The sequence below is a fragment of the Lathamus discolor genome, chromosome 4 (assembly GCF_037157495.1).
Source record: "Lathamus discolor isolate bLatDis1 chromosome 4, bLatDis1.hap1, whole genome shotgun sequence".
Taxonomy (NCBI): domain Eukaryota; kingdom Metazoa; phylum Chordata; class Aves; order Psittaciformes; family Psittacidae; genus Lathamus; species Lathamus discolor.
In genome coordinates, this window is record NC_088887.1 from 94807651 (window position 1) to 94824312 (window position 16662).

Genomic DNA, 16662 nt, shown 5'->3' on the forward strand with positions numbered 1-16662 from the left:
TTGACAAATATGTTATTCTGCCTAGGAACTGGGTATTGCATTAGGAAATCTTGCACACTCATTATTTGCTTGCCTTAAGATGAGATGTTAAACACGTCTGTGCATGAGACCTGGTTTTATATCCTGACAGTGTGGTTCCTCAGAAACAATGTTCTTTTAAAAAATTCAGGGACGGCTCTTAAACTTACCCTTTCCATCTCTGTTTCTCTTTTTCACACATATGTTTGGAGTTGTAGTAGGGGACTCAGGACGAGGTGGCCTCGACTTCTTCCCTGAAATAAACCACTAGTAAGTCAACTGCAGCTTAAAAAGCAAAAAAAAAAAAAGGAAATAAAAAAGAACAAGGACCTAAAAAGGAAAGAGATCTGTTTTCCCAATTCAAAGAGGATTCCATTTGTAGCAAGTTAAAAGCCCCGTTCTATGCTGAACATGAGTTTCTACAGTAGGATTGGGCCCTGTATGCTCAGTGTACTTCTGGTAAAGATTATGCTCACTTCTCCAAAGTCCATGTCCCTTGGAAATTTCTGTGGCTTTTTAAGTACTCCTAAGAATACTTAAAACTGATGAGTTAGGAAGAATAAGCTGTTAACCGTGAGCAAGAGTTTAAACAGGAAAAACTAGATAAAATACAGAGTACCCTCTTGTTCACTCATTAACAACATGGAATTTGGGGATAAAACAAGATTGCTTGTTTCATAGCTTGCAGGTGCCCACTGACAGCAGCAACCTACACTGTCACGTGAAGAAAGCATTTTTCACTTCTTTCAAGAAATGGGTAGAAGACAGCTTTCTCAACAGTGGCTACAGGTAAAGTCAGTTGGTTGTTTCAGAACCCGTAACGGGCTCTGAAAAATGCCAGTTTTTAAAGTCATAAGCACGGTGCCTGTCTCTGGTGAGAAAGAAGTTAGTTACAACTGATGACAAGAATGAAGAGTATGCATTTAAAAATGTGGAGGAATCAACTACCTAAACATAACTGGAGAAAAAATGTAAGTCATGCCGAAGCATTTTTCAATATAAAACCTTGAACCTATTCCTTCATTAGTTCTCATTCCCTGCAATGGCAGCTTTTACAGGTAATGTAATTAATCAGGAACTTTCAGAGCTTTCTTATGATGTAAAAATTTATCAGATTTTGCAGGGTTTTGTACATTGATAAAACCTAAATTATTCACGTACTACCTTTGCTCTTTTGAGAGGCAGAATAGACCAAGGACTCAGAGAAACATATTTCTAATCTAAATAGCATATTGTCAGAATTAAAGATCTAAAGAAAAAATATTTTTCTTTTTCTCTATTTATTGTGTTTTCAAAGAGTTGATGTTCTGAGGCAAGACCAATAGGCCTGTGCAATGCTGTGCAGTATGATACTCCACTTTGATTTTGGTTTTAGAGGCTATTTTAGTAAGGAAATGATTCTGCTGCAGAGAGGCTTTTTTACTACCTCTGAAAAAAATGCTCAGTGCCAGTCTGCGCTGTCTGCTAATCTGACAGGATTTATGACTAAAGATGGGACACGAAGTCCAATGACTGTCTTGGACAGTAATGTCTTCCTTGATTTCAATGAGGATGGGAGGGGGCAAATCCTACCACACTGTTCTTTCACGTATCACCATATGAAAGGGTAAGAAACTAGTACATTTTTAGCAGCTTTGTTCCACTCACCAGTACTGATTGTGGAAATGTCTGTTTTCCCTACAATGTCTAGATGAAGTCACTCTTGTATAGATCAGCTTCTACTGAACAAGTAGTCCCTCAGGGTAACTTTGGTTAAGCACTTTTCTCCCCTCAGAGAGGTGTCATTGGAAGACTCTTGGATGCTCACCTTGTTTCCCCTCTTGCACTGGTGTAAATGTATGCCATTAATGAGTGGAGAGTGTTATTTTGATGTCATTAATTACCTTGTGTCCAAATAAGATCAGATCTTGAAAGAAAAGAAGAGGATAAGGGCTCAACTAGCTCATGACTAAGTACTGATCACATATACTTTACGCATTTCTGATTAGGGATAACCTAGGCTCCTAACATGAATACTACTCCTGCAATTCCAGGCTTTCTCATTTCAGCCTACCCTACTTCAGGTCATCCCATTTGGACAATTCTCTACCTGAAACCCACAGAAAATCAGAAATCAGCAAAGAATGTGAAACTCATTTACAGAAAGGTATTGATGTTACTGCTCTGTATCTGGGCTAGAGGTCCTTAAGACGATGGCTTTAAACTACACTGTGAGCTATAATCTCCAGCTGCTGACACCATCAAAACCACAGCGAACAGAGACACACAAAATACAGTTTCCTTTGTTTAAAAGAAGATACTTTCTGAAAGCACATTAAGCATTAGCACACTTCCTCCTTTGGTTGGGCAGAGCGTGACTTTGTTACCTTTCAAAGTACATCACTAAATTCCTTTTTAGGAGAGACTTTTACAAAGAGGAAGGATGAAGTACATGCCACGGCCAAGCCTTAAAGTGGGACTACTGCAATTTTTACATAGCCAAATGAATTTACAATTGGTATTTCCACTTTCCTATTTCCATGGGTGCAAAAACATGCCAGGTTAGAAATTCATGCTACAACTTAATGTGATATGTAGACAGTGAGATGCTCACCCTGATTAAGTACCACACCAGAAAAACTTCAATACATTTTTTTTGCACTGTCTTCAGTGGGGTTTGTTCAAAAAAAAAGAAAATAAAAAAAAAAAGAAAATTTAAACCCCTAATGAACAGTGTGTATCTAAATATAATGTCTACATAACTTTTGTGACCACCTACTGCCAGGTGCCTTCCATAGCAAAAATGAGACTAAACGTATTAGCATAGCAACTTTCCAAGTTTCTTCCTCTGACATTGCTCTGTTTATCCTGCCTTTCTGCCCTGTAGTTCAGCAGCTCAGTGCTCAGACATTCATGAGTGCAAACATCACGCTGAACATGGGTTTGGAGTGGCACAGATGGGTGGATACAGCCCTCCTGCTGCAGCAGTAAGGCCACAAGGAAAGGAAGTGAAATCACCCTGTCACTTCTACAGAACATTTTCTTGGAGGAGCTCTACTTGGCAACGCCATTCTGGCTCACTTAGCTGGCAACACTCTGCACAGTGCAACCCTGTAAGTTTAGCTGATGGGTTATATTATGCTGGAAGTCTATAAAATCATGAGTGGTATGAATAGGGCTAAATGACTGTGGTCCTTTGCTGTGCCACAAAACTTATGGAAGGAAGGGAAAGAGACTGCACTTATGAAGATAAAATAAGAATAAACAACCAACCGAAAGAACCTCACCCACACACTGCACGTCACCCTAAAGAGCACATAACAAAACAATAACATTTTGCAGCAACTGTTGGCACATCAATGTCTTACAAATCCCTGGACATTTTGAAGTAACACTTCAACATCACTCAGACCGTACCGTCTACCTCATGAAGGCTCAACTTTGGTGAGTAGTTGTTACTGAAACACTAAGCTGATGCATCTCTTCTAGCATATTTTCTATCTGATGTAACTGTCAAAAAGAAACACATTTGCTGTGAAGCAAACGGTTTTCTAACCTACAGCTAGGGAGGAGGAAGGAGTGGGAGAAAGCAGAAGCACAATACGAAAGAGGGTATGAAAGCATCAAGCCAAAGAGGTTAAGTATGTGGCAGACAGCAGCTCCTTGTTTAATGGTGGACTGGGGTTAAGGTTGAACTTAATGATCTTAAAGGTCTTTTCCAACCTAGCTGATTCTGTGATTAAAAAGAAGAAAAGAAAAACCCAAAAGAACAGTTTAAAACCCTGTTACAGTGGCTATCTCACAGTACCGCACACAGCACAGTAGCTTCCCCAGCAGCACTCTCGGGGCAGCTGCTGGTAAAGCTCTCCTCCACAGCAGTTTCAGTTCAGCTTTCTTAGGGGAATGGGAGTTTTACCAACCCACACCCATCCTGCCAGACCTTGTGACACACACGGGGCTCAGGGGCTTCCCCAAGATTTCCACAGGCCAATGTGCTCGCTCTTACAGAGTAGAGACTCCCAATATTTAGAAGTAGCAGCAAAAGCAGCAGTAAAAATGCACTCTCATTCAGTAGGAGTATGGCTGGGTAGCAGGAGCCCTGTTCTGGAATGCTTTCATTTCACAGGGGAACCTGTCAAAGTCCTCGTGCTCTGATTCAGTCCCAGGATTAGCTCCAGAAACATAACTTTCTTGATTTCTTCTTTTATTAAAAATCTGTTGTAACAGCACCTCACATCTGCTGGCCCTGCATGCCTTGTCTACCCGCAGACATCTGTTTCAGGACCTCTGGTGGGATCCAAGCTGGAGCAGGGTAGGAAAACAGGAGCAGAATGTCTGACTAACACCACTTCATTACCCCCTGGCACAGTACCAGCTCCAATGGAGCATCACTCAGTAAATGCTGTGTAAATGCTATCTACTATAAATGGGACTAATGTTTACTACAGCATGCAGCTACTTTAAAACCACCTAAAATGAAATCATTCATATTTAACAAAAGCTAAAAAACCTCTCATTCACATCCCATATTCTTACTTGAAACTAAATAAGAGCTAATTAAAGTAGCTTTCATAGTAACAAAATTTCTATAGCTTGTACTGCAATTCTGCTCTGAAGAAGAAACTACAAATAGGAACAAGCAGAGATCCGTGTTTCCTGTGGGAAAGGCCATCTTTGCTACCTCTCCAGAATCATTACTATCTAAGCACTAGCATCTGTGCTCACACTACCCAGTAAGAAAACGTTTCCTCTGTATTGCTAGCTGAGAAATTTCTAGCTTAGTCATTTTGACACCCAGAATGGTTTCAGATACCCCCAGGGGAGGCAAGCATGCCACCCACTGCTCTCCTACTCCATACCGCTGTTCTCCAGCAGCATCTTACCTTTTTTCTTCTTTGGTTGTTCAAGTTCTGGAGTCTCTGGTGATTCAGCGTAAGGGTCTGGGGCTTGGTGAACTGCCACCACGTCAGGGATCCCATCAAATGTGACTGACACGTGTGTAATAGGAGACACCATATCATCATCTTCAGTTGCGTCAAACATAGTTGCTTAAGAGAAAGGGACAATAGGGATATTTTCACAGAGCCACAAGGACTTTTAAAGGCTGTTTGTCCTTGTTTTTTGGTTTTTTTGCATCTTTCCTTACCTGTTCAACTCTGGCTAAGCAATTAAATCATTGTCTACAACACTGGATTTCTGTTAGCCAAACTATGCACACAGGGCTACTTGGAAACAAAATAATCTTAGCAATTCCATGTAACCATGGTGCACTGAATCCCTCTTTCTTTCACAACTAAGCAAGGCAAATACAGATTAGATTTGCTTTCATAAAAACCTTACTTATTCTTTTGTCATCCAACATAGGACCAGGGGAATCCATATTGAGAAGTGCTTCAGCAGCCTCGATTGTTTCCATTGTCTCATCTCCATTATGACAAGATGCTTCAACTAGAATCAAGACAGAAAAATTAACTCTTAACAAGCTACAAACTGGACTTAAAGCTTAACATGGTATTTATTCCTATTTCATTTCTAGGGAAAAATAAGTGGCAAACATGATCTTCAACTAGCTGAGCAGTAACAGGTTAGCTGGGGAGAAAATGCACACTGCAAGAATTTCCTTATTTAATACACTACATTTTTTAGATTGTGTGAATTAAAAAATAAAACAAAAGTCAACATAAACCCTTTATTTCTGCCTCATCTTTCTACCTCCTCCCCTTTCCTGATCAAGCACATGCAGTAAAACACAACACACATGAACCCTAAGAAACATCACTACTACAAGCAATACTTCACACAGTATCTTTTTAAAAAAAACCAATATTGCTGATTTCTTCTTATGGTGGTCCAAAGGAAGTGAATTCCATAATTAAGAGATGCTCACCAGAAGTATCCTGTCATTTAGCCTGGAGGACAGATCAGAAAATATTCCATAACTTTTATTAGAGAGCATATGATCTGAATGTGTAACTGAATCTTAAACCATTCAAATCCATGGGGATTACAGGTAGGGCTAACAGTGCAGGCTCCAGGATCACATTGGAAAGCAGACATAAACCATGATAAGCAATACGGAGGGCTGGCAAACTGTTCAGAAAGTCTGACTACTGGACAATCCCTCATCAATTTTATGATGGTGTCCTTTAGACAAATCCAAAGCTCTTGAGCACCAGTTTATACTTCAGGTCATCTGAAGCTACACACCAGAAACACCCAATAAAATATCATTTTGCAAAATAACAGCTGTCCAAGAAGATAACACTGGTTTGAGAGGAGGAGTACCAAACCAGAGGACTTTTTTTTTATATAAACATAGCATGACAAGTAAGTTAGATCTTAGTTCTGGTACCATAAACCTTTGGGAGTGTTCAACACATTCTTTTAGATGTTAATCTCTGTTGGACAGCAATGCACGGGCCAGGCTTCCTTATCCTCTGACACCAATTTGAAGCCACACTGAGGAATTCACTTGCACCTATCAAGTGGCACAAAGGGCTGCATTGGTATTCCCCTCCCTTAGGCACCAAGGGACATCAGTTACCTTCTCAGCCCGGTCATGAGTCAGCTTCATGCCCTCTCTCCCTGCTTAGCTTTGAGGAATTTGGGGTGGGGCACTCATAAAAAACAAAAAGAAGAAAAAAAAGAAGAAAAAAGAAAGGAGACAGACTGACTGAGCAAGCAAAAATGCACCATGAAACACAACACACAACAACCCTGGAACATGTTTTCTTCATATAAAAGCAAGAGGTTTATCTCTGCACTTAAAAAAACCCAACCAAAACATCAGCACTAAACAATCAAACAAGTAAAAAACCAACCAAGCAACAACAACAACATACAGTTTCACCCCAAGCGTTTACAACTCCAGCAATCCTATCAGTAGGAGAGGGCAAAGATGAATGCAGACTGTCACACATCAGTCCTACCTCCTCCACCCAGCTGTGAGCTACGGGCAGCACACAGAGCTCAGGAGAAGGCTCATCCTTACCTTCTGGATTTTTCCTCAACATTAGTCCTACCATGCCCCAAGAATCAGAGGCTCAGGCTAAGACAGAAGACAAGCATTGGGAACCCCTGACCCACACAACAACTTGCCCTGCTGTCTACAGGACCTCCTCCACTCCCTGTCCTGCATAGACATTCAGTTAAGGATCTGCAACTTCTGGCAGACATCTCCAAGCAGGCTTAATAAATGGGAGACACAAAGTTGGAGAGGACAGCATGAAGGGAAAAGGTGAGGTGGTGGGCCTGGCTTGGGAAGCCATAGAGGGAGACAGGGCAGCAAACTGCTCACACTTTTGTCGTGCAGGCTCAGAGCTCCGCCACACACACCTCAGGCCCAAGAACCAAACAGCATCCTTAGGGAGTGCTTGGCCAGCTGAGGAGGAGACTGAACCAAGTGCAGCCCAGGCAGACTGCAGGCACGCTCATGCTTGGCTTAGAAGCACTGGCCTGGTCACTTCTGGTTCCACTTTATCTGGATGAGAACCTTCCATATCATCAACCAGCATAACACAGACCACAATAAGGATGTCACCCTAAATACAGGCACACAGCACTGCCAAAGCAGCTGTCATTAGTTCTGGCATTCTTTGAATGGTCAGGAAGGTAACCCCCCACGATGCAGCTCAGCCAAAGCCATGGAGTGGGGCTAGTTTATGCTGCCACATACAACTTAAAAGCCAGCAGTGGTACTCCCTGGTCCTCAGTGCTGCAGGCAGCAACTGTTCGCTCCTTCCCCAGTAAGAGCTGTATGAGGAGCAAACCTGCCTGCTTGCTTTCAGGTGCTGAAGTGATGGAGCTGTGTTAATTCTTCACTCTGAATGTTGTCAGGCGAGGCAGAGGTCACCAGCTTTACATCACCGTTACACCGTGTAGCTAGAAGTTGACCATCCATTTCCAAGACTAATGAAAGGAACTTATAATAGTCATACAAATAATGTAAGCATAGGATAAATATAATTTGATGCTCACAAAATACATAAGGAGCACCAACGGTCTTTTCTATCCACAGACACAGAATGGCAAAAATGAGGTTTGTAACCACATTAATGCTTTTCCTAACACCCTCCAAGCCTCTTCTTAGCAGATGATTTCACAAGGTGGTTTGAAACAAACTAGTATTTCCCTGTTGCTGAAAAAAGCAAGGGCTGTGGTTCTTCCTTCCATCTCTCTCCCCGGTTCATGATCCAAATCCCCAGCACTTAACACAAGCCAGGCTTCAAGCTTTTTTTGATCATACAGAGAGTCAATTTAGTTTTACAAAATGGCTGAAAACAAGTTTGGGGGGTATTGCTGAGTTAGCAAGTTGAATTACAAGAACTCAAGAGCTAACACAAACAAGGCGTGGGGCACCACACAGAGAGGGTGAGGCACCACCTCTCTGCCCTACTAACAGCAAGGTGCTAATTCACACTACTCAGCTTCAGACAGTGCTTGGAGATAACCAGCTCAGCTTCCAAAGGCAAGTTGGTGTCTGCTATTTTAGTTTTTCCCTTAACGCTGCAGAAAGGTATTACAACCACTGGCAGTTATGATACAGACACAAATTTAAGAAGAATTGGGATGACGTGGCTTATTTGTTGCACTTTGGCAATGTCAGGGCTGAAAGAACGGGGGAGGTGCTTTCTGAGAAGCATCAGGTTTCTAACGTTATATTAAATAGGTGGAAACTTTAAAAAAAAAAGGAGGAAAGAAGAGGAAAAAAGGAAATGGGGAGAACGAAAAAGGAAAAAGATGGGGGAAAAAAATGGGGTGAAGAATTAAGAAAAAGGGGGGAAGGAAAGGGGGGGGGGGAAGGGAAAACCACACCCAAAAGTAATTTCTTTTTTTTTTCCCAGGGTACTTTACAAGTTCTTGTTTATCTGAGCCAGCCACAAGTGTAACCCTCGGTATCTGCACGTCAGTGACAGCCCAGTTACTGCAAATTTGGGTTCGCTATGAATCAGCAGCGCTTGCCGTTGGCGTGAGGCTTGCCCAAACACAGCTTTCTGCTCTCCTCACCTGGTTCAGAAAGAAACTATGGCTCATGCTGGAAGCTCCCCACCTCAGCACCAAGTCCTGCCTACAGCCTTTCTGAAAGCTCCACGCTGCTTCTGGTGATCCCATCCTGCTCCTGCTGCTTCCCTGGTGGCCAGTGGCTCCAGAGAGCGGACAATACAGGCGCCTCCCTGTGCAGGCCAAGATAAGGGCTGTGCTAGTCACAGCTGTGTTTAAATTCACTGCTGGTTTCACTATAGACAAAACCAGGGGGCTTACAGCCTCGAAGTAACATCAAAAGAAATCTAAAGGTGCTACAAGTAGAAAATGACCCATTCAACACGGACAGAGCCCCCTTTCGCAGAATAGCTGGCTGTTAAATTTAAGCAATTGCTTTTCAGTATCATCTCTCAGCTGACTGCTAGCAAACACTGGAAAATCGAGTTTAAGAACCCACATATTTCAGGAGACCTACACATGATCCTTCATTTTCATTTTTAAATGAGGCTTTACAGTTTGTAAAGAAAATCATCTCACCGGGGAGCTGTATCAAAAAGCTCTCACGGTTTTTAATCAGATGCTACATGCAGCAGTGAGTAACTTCTTTACACACTAACTGAAACCATACCCGTTGTTGGGGTTTGTCTGTTTGTTTTACAACTGGCATCTTGTCAACTCAAAATCCTTATGGATTAACACTATGAAGTTCAGTTTCAACCAAACTATTCCTTTGGACTTCTTTGTAACATCATAAATGATCACCAAAGGTGATGAGTTTTGTGCGGGCCTGCAGTACCCAACATCTCTTTGCCTTCATTCTCATACCCATGCAGCTTGGTGCATGCCATGAATGCTACAGCATCACAAAATGTACAGCCAAATGCTGCTAAACTTCAAAATGGTGTAAAGTAACTTCTGAACTGGTTACTAAGCACCATTACTGATCCATGAAAATGCACACTTCCATGCTCACTATTCCCACTAACCACAAATATTCTGTCCCTCCTGTCTCACCCCCCAAACTGTCTCAGTGCAGCCACTTCCCTCATCCTATGCAAACACCACTAAGGTACATAAAGAGCAGAAGACAAGTTGGCCCAGAATTTAGTTTGCACAGAATGTTATTCCCTGTATTTTTCAGAGAAAATGTAATAATTCAATATTCCTCCTAGAAAGGAAAAAAAACATTTTCAATATTCCTTTTCAAGATAAAACTTCATTCAAAGCCAAAAGTTCCACTTTATCTTGTTAATCACCCTTTATTACATGATAGTTAATCATTCAAAATCCTGTAATATTGGCTCAAACTGGCATCATAGGTTTTCCAGGGAAGAGCGCTTTTGAGGAGAAGAGAAAAAAAATACAGGCCGAGTGGTAACGTAACTAAAAAGCTGATTTTTAGCAGGGTTTCATGTGAAGTAGATGCTGTTCTTTCTGTAGGTTATAATTTATACTACAGGTAAGTAATCACTGATATGCAAGAGCCATGGGATTGAAGGGCTGGAGCTACATCCTAGAGTTGGCAAAACCTACCAGTCTATCTTTCTGCACATAGATCCCTAAAAACTAACTGCTTCAGTTTCAGGAGACCTACTGCTATTTTCTGTTATTTTAGGAGAAAAGAGAAGCTTAACGTATGACAGAGTCATGAAGCAGTACTGAGAAACTGGTAAGTTTTACAAACCCTGCATATTAAGCAGCCGTATCTTGGTAATGTTTAGTCATAAATCTTGGTGGTTTCAGTTTCGGTTTGCTGTGAACTTCAGCCTTACGAATATTTTAATGTGGAATTAGTACTGGTTTTGTAGGTCTGATCCTCTCTCAAAGGCATAACGTGGAAGTGACTGAAAAGAATGGTCCAAACTTCAAAGAGCAAAACAACACGTTTCACTGTTGAGGCCAAACACCCCATGAAATGAAAACAAGAGCGGAACTTCAAAGAAAGGAGGGGAAAAAAAAACAAAGCAGCTGGAATATAGAGTAGGTGGGAAATTTCAGTTATGATTAGCCCTGTTTCAGAGGCAGCCTATGGCAAGCTGCGCTCTCTTCCATGGCAGCCCTGCAGCTCAAGCAGGCAGCTGCGGCCACAGCCGATGCTTGCATGCAGCAGGCAGAGGGCTCCTTCCTCAGTGTTCTCTTCTCACCTCCTGTGGGGTGCCTTCACTCCCCTACGGGCCCAAATTCTGCCCCCCTTGAGTCAGGCTGGACAGTTGCCTGCTCTGCATCCTGAGCAGGAGCTTTCCGCAGTGGGGCTGGTCCCTGCCTGGCCTGGTTTCATCCACTGCCCTGTCCAGGGACACCTACAGCATGTGCAGTAGCTAGCAGGATGGAGAGTGTGAGAATTAGTGAACATCTATCTCCTTCACAACAACAACCTCTGCAAAGTGGCAGCTCTGGTTTTCTAAGGACTTTGACTTTAAAGAAAACCAGAGTGCTTGGACTACAATGGATGATGGGAACAATACCGTGCTTGTCTGCTTCCAAAGTATCCCAGAAACCCTTGGACACCATTGGTTACAAGGATTACATATTTTCGGTCTCTGGCAACAATTTGCAAACCCTTCTCATGTGACCAGCACAAAAAAAATGTTAACAAGAGCATTCACAAAAGTGGAGTTTCACAATTACTCATGCAAGTAAAAATTCACACACAATGTACTACAGTGAATATGGATTCATAAAAACAATCCGCTATGAAAAATTCAAACAGTGTGAGGAAATGCCAGTTGCAGTGTGAATAATTAATGTGAATAGCAAGGGAATAGTTGGCAAGAGGTCTTGACTTGAAATAATGTTTAAGTATGTACAACCTTCTTGAATAATCAGCTAACTGATGTGTACGGTCACAGTCTGTTCACAGTTAATTCACTACTAAGAAAAAAAAGGAGGCATTTTCATCAGATAAACCCATTTACTGAGAACAGCTCACGTCAGTTTACTCTGTGAACTGCTCCTCATGTCAAGTTTTGTGGAGTTTTTGTTTTGCTTTTGGTGGTAAAAGATCGTATCAGACTGTGCCTTTGGAAATCATGTCAAAAGCATGATTGAAACCAGCAAACAGTCTCCAGCCCTGGAGACAGTCCAGGTGTAAGGCCTAATGGCTGCAAGAGGATGCAGAAACAGATCTCTCTGTGAAGTATCTACCCCTCCTTTCAGGCTTGTTCTGCAAAACTGCTTCAAACACAGCGAGGGGTTGTTTCTTACAACATGTGGCATCTCTGAGCTCTTGAGAACTGGGGCTACCTTTTCTAACAGAATTCACAGAACATCTGTAGCTTAGGCATCATTATTAAAGATCCAAAATGCATACTATGTTGTTCGTACTTACACCAGCATGTCACGCTAACATGCACATTTTATGGTTAATTGTATACCCTTGGGAAGCTAAAAGCAGCACAGCTACTCAAACTGCGTATTCCTGCTTTTTGGTATGTACATTTACATAATAACCCCTAAATAAGGGCAAACAAACCAGGTAAGGGCAAAGAAAAATCTTGTTGGTACTCTGAGCAGGACTCTGTCTAAATCTCTGTTGATGGATGGAGCTCTTCACCATTATCAGCTGTGCAGCTGGGATTGCAAGCCACCTGCTAACAGTATTAATGCCATTTTCTCTGTCTTGTACAGAATTAACAGCATTTAATACTTCTGTAAGTTTGCTTCCTATTGGATTTTGTCACTAAGCCTTTTTTCCACGTTAGCTACAACCATCTTGGTGCAAAAATGTGGCATGGAAGTATTTTTATTGCCAACCTGTGAGGGTGATATCATCATCTTCTATGATCTGCTCTTCTGCGACGTCCAGAGAGTTCTCAGTGATCATGTCACTAGGTTCATCCACACAGGTTAACCCAGAGTAGTTATGTAGAAGTTCTGCACTAGGAACATGCTCCACGATGACAGCAGGGAAAATAGATGGATCACCAAGCTAGGACGTAGAAAAAAGAATATTAAAATAACAGTAGTCAGACAACATCCAATCTTAACCTGAATCTAAACTTACTGTTACTTCAACAGACCTGTTTGACATTGCTCAAATATTAGACTGTCAGGAGAAAGTACCAAAGAACAAGATGACTTTTAGCACATAAACTCCAGTAGCAGCAGTGTCCCACTATGGGCCAGAGGCTGAGCATCACTCTAATATCTAATATACTGGCTTTACTTGAGTAGGAAACACGAGACTCCCAGGACATTATTTTGCAGCACAAAAGCTGACAACACAGAAGAGTGACAATGCACAGTAAATGCTCAGTGTTGTTGGCAATAATAGTGGGCACAGGACTTGCCACAAGCACTTTTGTTCTCCCCGTCAAGCTGGGGGCAAAGGAGTCCTGTGGCTGTCAGGGCTGGACGAAGCTCTCACAGGCACCAAGTTTCCCATGAGACACTAGTTGAAAATCACTTGGGGATGCTTGCTACAAGAGCAAGGAAAGTAACAGGGAGTGCTTCGTATACATGCTGTAATACTTTCCCTCTTTAATTCTTACAGCTTTAGTCACTTGACATTACTCCCCCTCACTGCTTCCCTTCCTAAGTCTGCTTTCAGACATCATCCTTCTGCCTCAATAGTTATTTTGCATCAGATACAGGAGAAAAGAGGCAGCTGAGAAAACAGAAATCAAGCTCACCAGTAATATATTGCTGAGAGACACACACTCTCTGAAAAGGCAGCCATTCAAGAGGAAGAGGTTTTCAGAAAATACCATTTACTACAGACACAGTATTTTCCAAAGTTAGTCTCTTTGAATGCTTTTTACAGAAAGAAAGTCACAATTGATGATTGCAGAGCAGGCCCAAAGAAAGACTGGCGTAACTCCAAGCTTCTCTGTCTTTAAAAACAAATCCAAAAGTTGCTAAAGCATGCTCCTGATAAAACCGGTATACATACATTTGGTCTCACCCTCCATAGAAGAGCACAAATACGCATGGGCCGAGGTTACTTATTTAACCATTTAAATAACAGCTTAAATAACAGCTTGCTTAGGGATTGCTCATGTCTTAGTCTTGCCATCAACAGAAAATGGTATCAGAGCTATTGGCTCAACACAGACATGGGCTACGGCAGTTAAGCCTCCCCTAGGGAAGAGCCTGGAACTTAAGTACTAAAAGTAGAAAGTGCAACTGGAAGTTTCAAAAGGCAGTAATTACCACTTTACCTTGTTCTGTGTTTTGTAAAACACGTCTCAGCAACAACTGTGGTAAAGGGCAATCAGGAAAAAAAGGAAGAATTAAGAAACAGAACTAGTGTTTGTATGGGTTTCTATCATGGACAGTTTGCTAAGCAAAAAAACCCCAACAAAACCAAAAGCAAAAAACCCAACAAATAACCCATCTACTCTACCAAACATAAGCTTCAAACCAGAATAACATGGCAGGAGATCAATAAACATGAACAAAGGGCAGATGGGTTAAAGCTCTGTTGTGCAATCACATTGCCAGATGATGGGCGCATGCACTGTCAAGCAATGGGACAGCTTCTACCCCACACCTTTGTGGCCAACTCTGTCCAAAGCTGCATTATGCTGGGGCCGAAAAACCAGACATCACTGGCGGCCACAAGGTCCTCGCTGTTCCTCAGAAAGAATCATGTTCACATGTACATGCATCCTGTTTGCTTACTGACCCCAACATTCCTGATCCTATTTGTTTTCAGGCAAAAAAAACCCAAATAGATTTGATAAAATAAAAGCCACATCAATAAAACAAGATAAAGCGCTGTAAAGAAGAAGAAAAATCTAATACTGTATGCATTAAAAGGTTTTATTTTCAACAGTATGTTCCATACACTAGAAGGAACACGGTCCATTACAGCCTCATCACTGAGACCCAATTCATGCTCTAAAATAGTTTAAATACCCCAATTTCAGTAATATACCACAGTATATAACTATTAGGATGTAGGTTACATACATTGTACATCCATATATGTAACTACATTAAAAATAATAGAAAAAGGTTTACATACAACACTCAGGCTCTTGTCAGCAGCAAGCAAGTACAGCACGTGCTTTCCAAGTACCTGTTCAGTATTCTACTGAGCAGGTTAAAACCATCAGTTTTAGGTAGGGAAGATGCAAATAAGACTTGGGTCTTTTCATCCTGCTCTAGTGTGTAGACACTAAGGGTGAAGCTCATCTCGCAGCTTCAGGCTGCTGTAGTGCTTAGACTTGAGCTAGGAACCCCAGGCTCCTCCTCCAGAGCTGACAGAGAAATGGGTATTTCTAGGGCAATATTTCTCTGCCCAGTTTGAGGCTCCTGTGCTGCAAAAGGATGAATCATGGCCTAAAAACACCTATTCCTTTCCGTTGACTACAAAAGGGTGGGGGCGTTCGAGTGTCTGTTTCTGCTGTAGGTGTCTGTCTCCTCTACACTTAGCAACAAATGCCCAGCTTCCTGCCCAATGTGCCTGAGGTGAGGTGCTCCTTCCTCCCTGCTTCCACTGCTGCATCTGCAGCAACAGATCAAGTTGCCCGTGCTTAGGATGACCCTCATGTTAGCTTCTTCTGGATAAAAAAGTTACCTTAGCTCAGCTCTGTCCTCTTCTAATGACTGACACTCATGTCACTGACTTGGCCCCGAGAGGCAAAACCTGCTCCAGCACTGCTGTTATTCTTTAGTGGGGACAAGTCATAAAAAACTGTTTCAGAATAATAAATGAAACAGATAAAACCAAACAACTGTCACATACTTTCAGCTCAGCTTCTCAAAGCCCTATTGATATTGCACCCTATTTATCACCCTGCTGTGAAACCTAATTATAAAAGCCCAAGCATCCACGTGTTACTGAAGTATGCCTCACCGCTGACCGAAATGTTTCCTGTGGTACTGAACAGTGCTGCTGTCACACACTTCAGCAGCAGTTGATTTGATCCATGTGATCAGATGTGATCTGCCCTGCAAGGTTAAACTGTATTTTGACCACGTCTAGAAGCAACCATCATTCACACACTCCGACACGGCCACTGTATCTGTCTACAGGCAGAGCACCCCTATGGCAGGGCAGTACCTTGTGACTTGAACTTGGTGCCAGACCATCCAATGAGTTTGCTGACACACTGAGCTTCCAAAAGACAAGAGATGAACAGAAAAGCATTCACTTGTGGTAAGACACTTTAAATGTGGCTTTGTTTACATCAGAAAACAAAGTTTACATTAGTTTTGAACTGGAAGAGTCAAAGTAAATATCACTTCCTATGGCCCATTGCTCCACCTGCTTCCAACACATACCTTACAATGTATGGACTTTCTTTCCTGCCATGGTTGTACAGAAGGAAGCATATGCTTTTGGAGAGAAAAGCATTCACACAACTGCAAACAAATCTAATCTGAAATACATTTTTGCAGAAATGATCACTTTTCTTGCACAATATTTGTAATTGGTTATGATTTCATTAACAAGCAGTTTTAAAAGCTATCACTCATGTATGCTGATGTATACATGATTGCTGAGAGAGAAAATCTCCCCTCAGGACTTCCATAAACTTCTTGTTTTCATTGACAGTGCCTGAATCCCAACTGAGAACCAAGCTAAAGCTTCCTGTGGCTTTGCTGTTGTACGACACAGGAGTAAGTTTTTTTACACATTTAGAGCTGCAGAAGAGCCCGTGTTTACTATGACTCCCTTTGATACCAGTGTGTAATGAGGATTACACACAGGGAAAACATTACATTAAGGACTAG

General features: G+C 41.9%; 1 protein-coding gene across 3 annotated transcripts in view; it reads right to left on the reverse strand.

Annotated features, from left to right (window-relative positions):
* Positions 1-16662, reverse strand: part of ELF1 (E74 like ETS transcription factor 1) — an 82760-nt gene that overhangs the window by 16684 nt on the left and 49414 nt on the right. For all 3 annotated transcript variants that reach the window (XM_065678166.1, XM_065678165.1, XM_065678168.1), the window contains exons 3-6: positions 12733-12907; positions 5338-5445; positions 4881-5045; positions 189-272 (exon numbers count right to left, since the gene is read on the reverse strand). In XM_065678166.1, coding sequence (XP_065534238.1) covers positions 189-272; positions 4881-5045; positions 5338-5445; positions 12733-12907 — 532 coding nt within the window. The remainder of the gene's footprint in view (positions 1-188; positions 273-4880; positions 5046-5337; positions 5446-12732; positions 12908-16662) is intronic.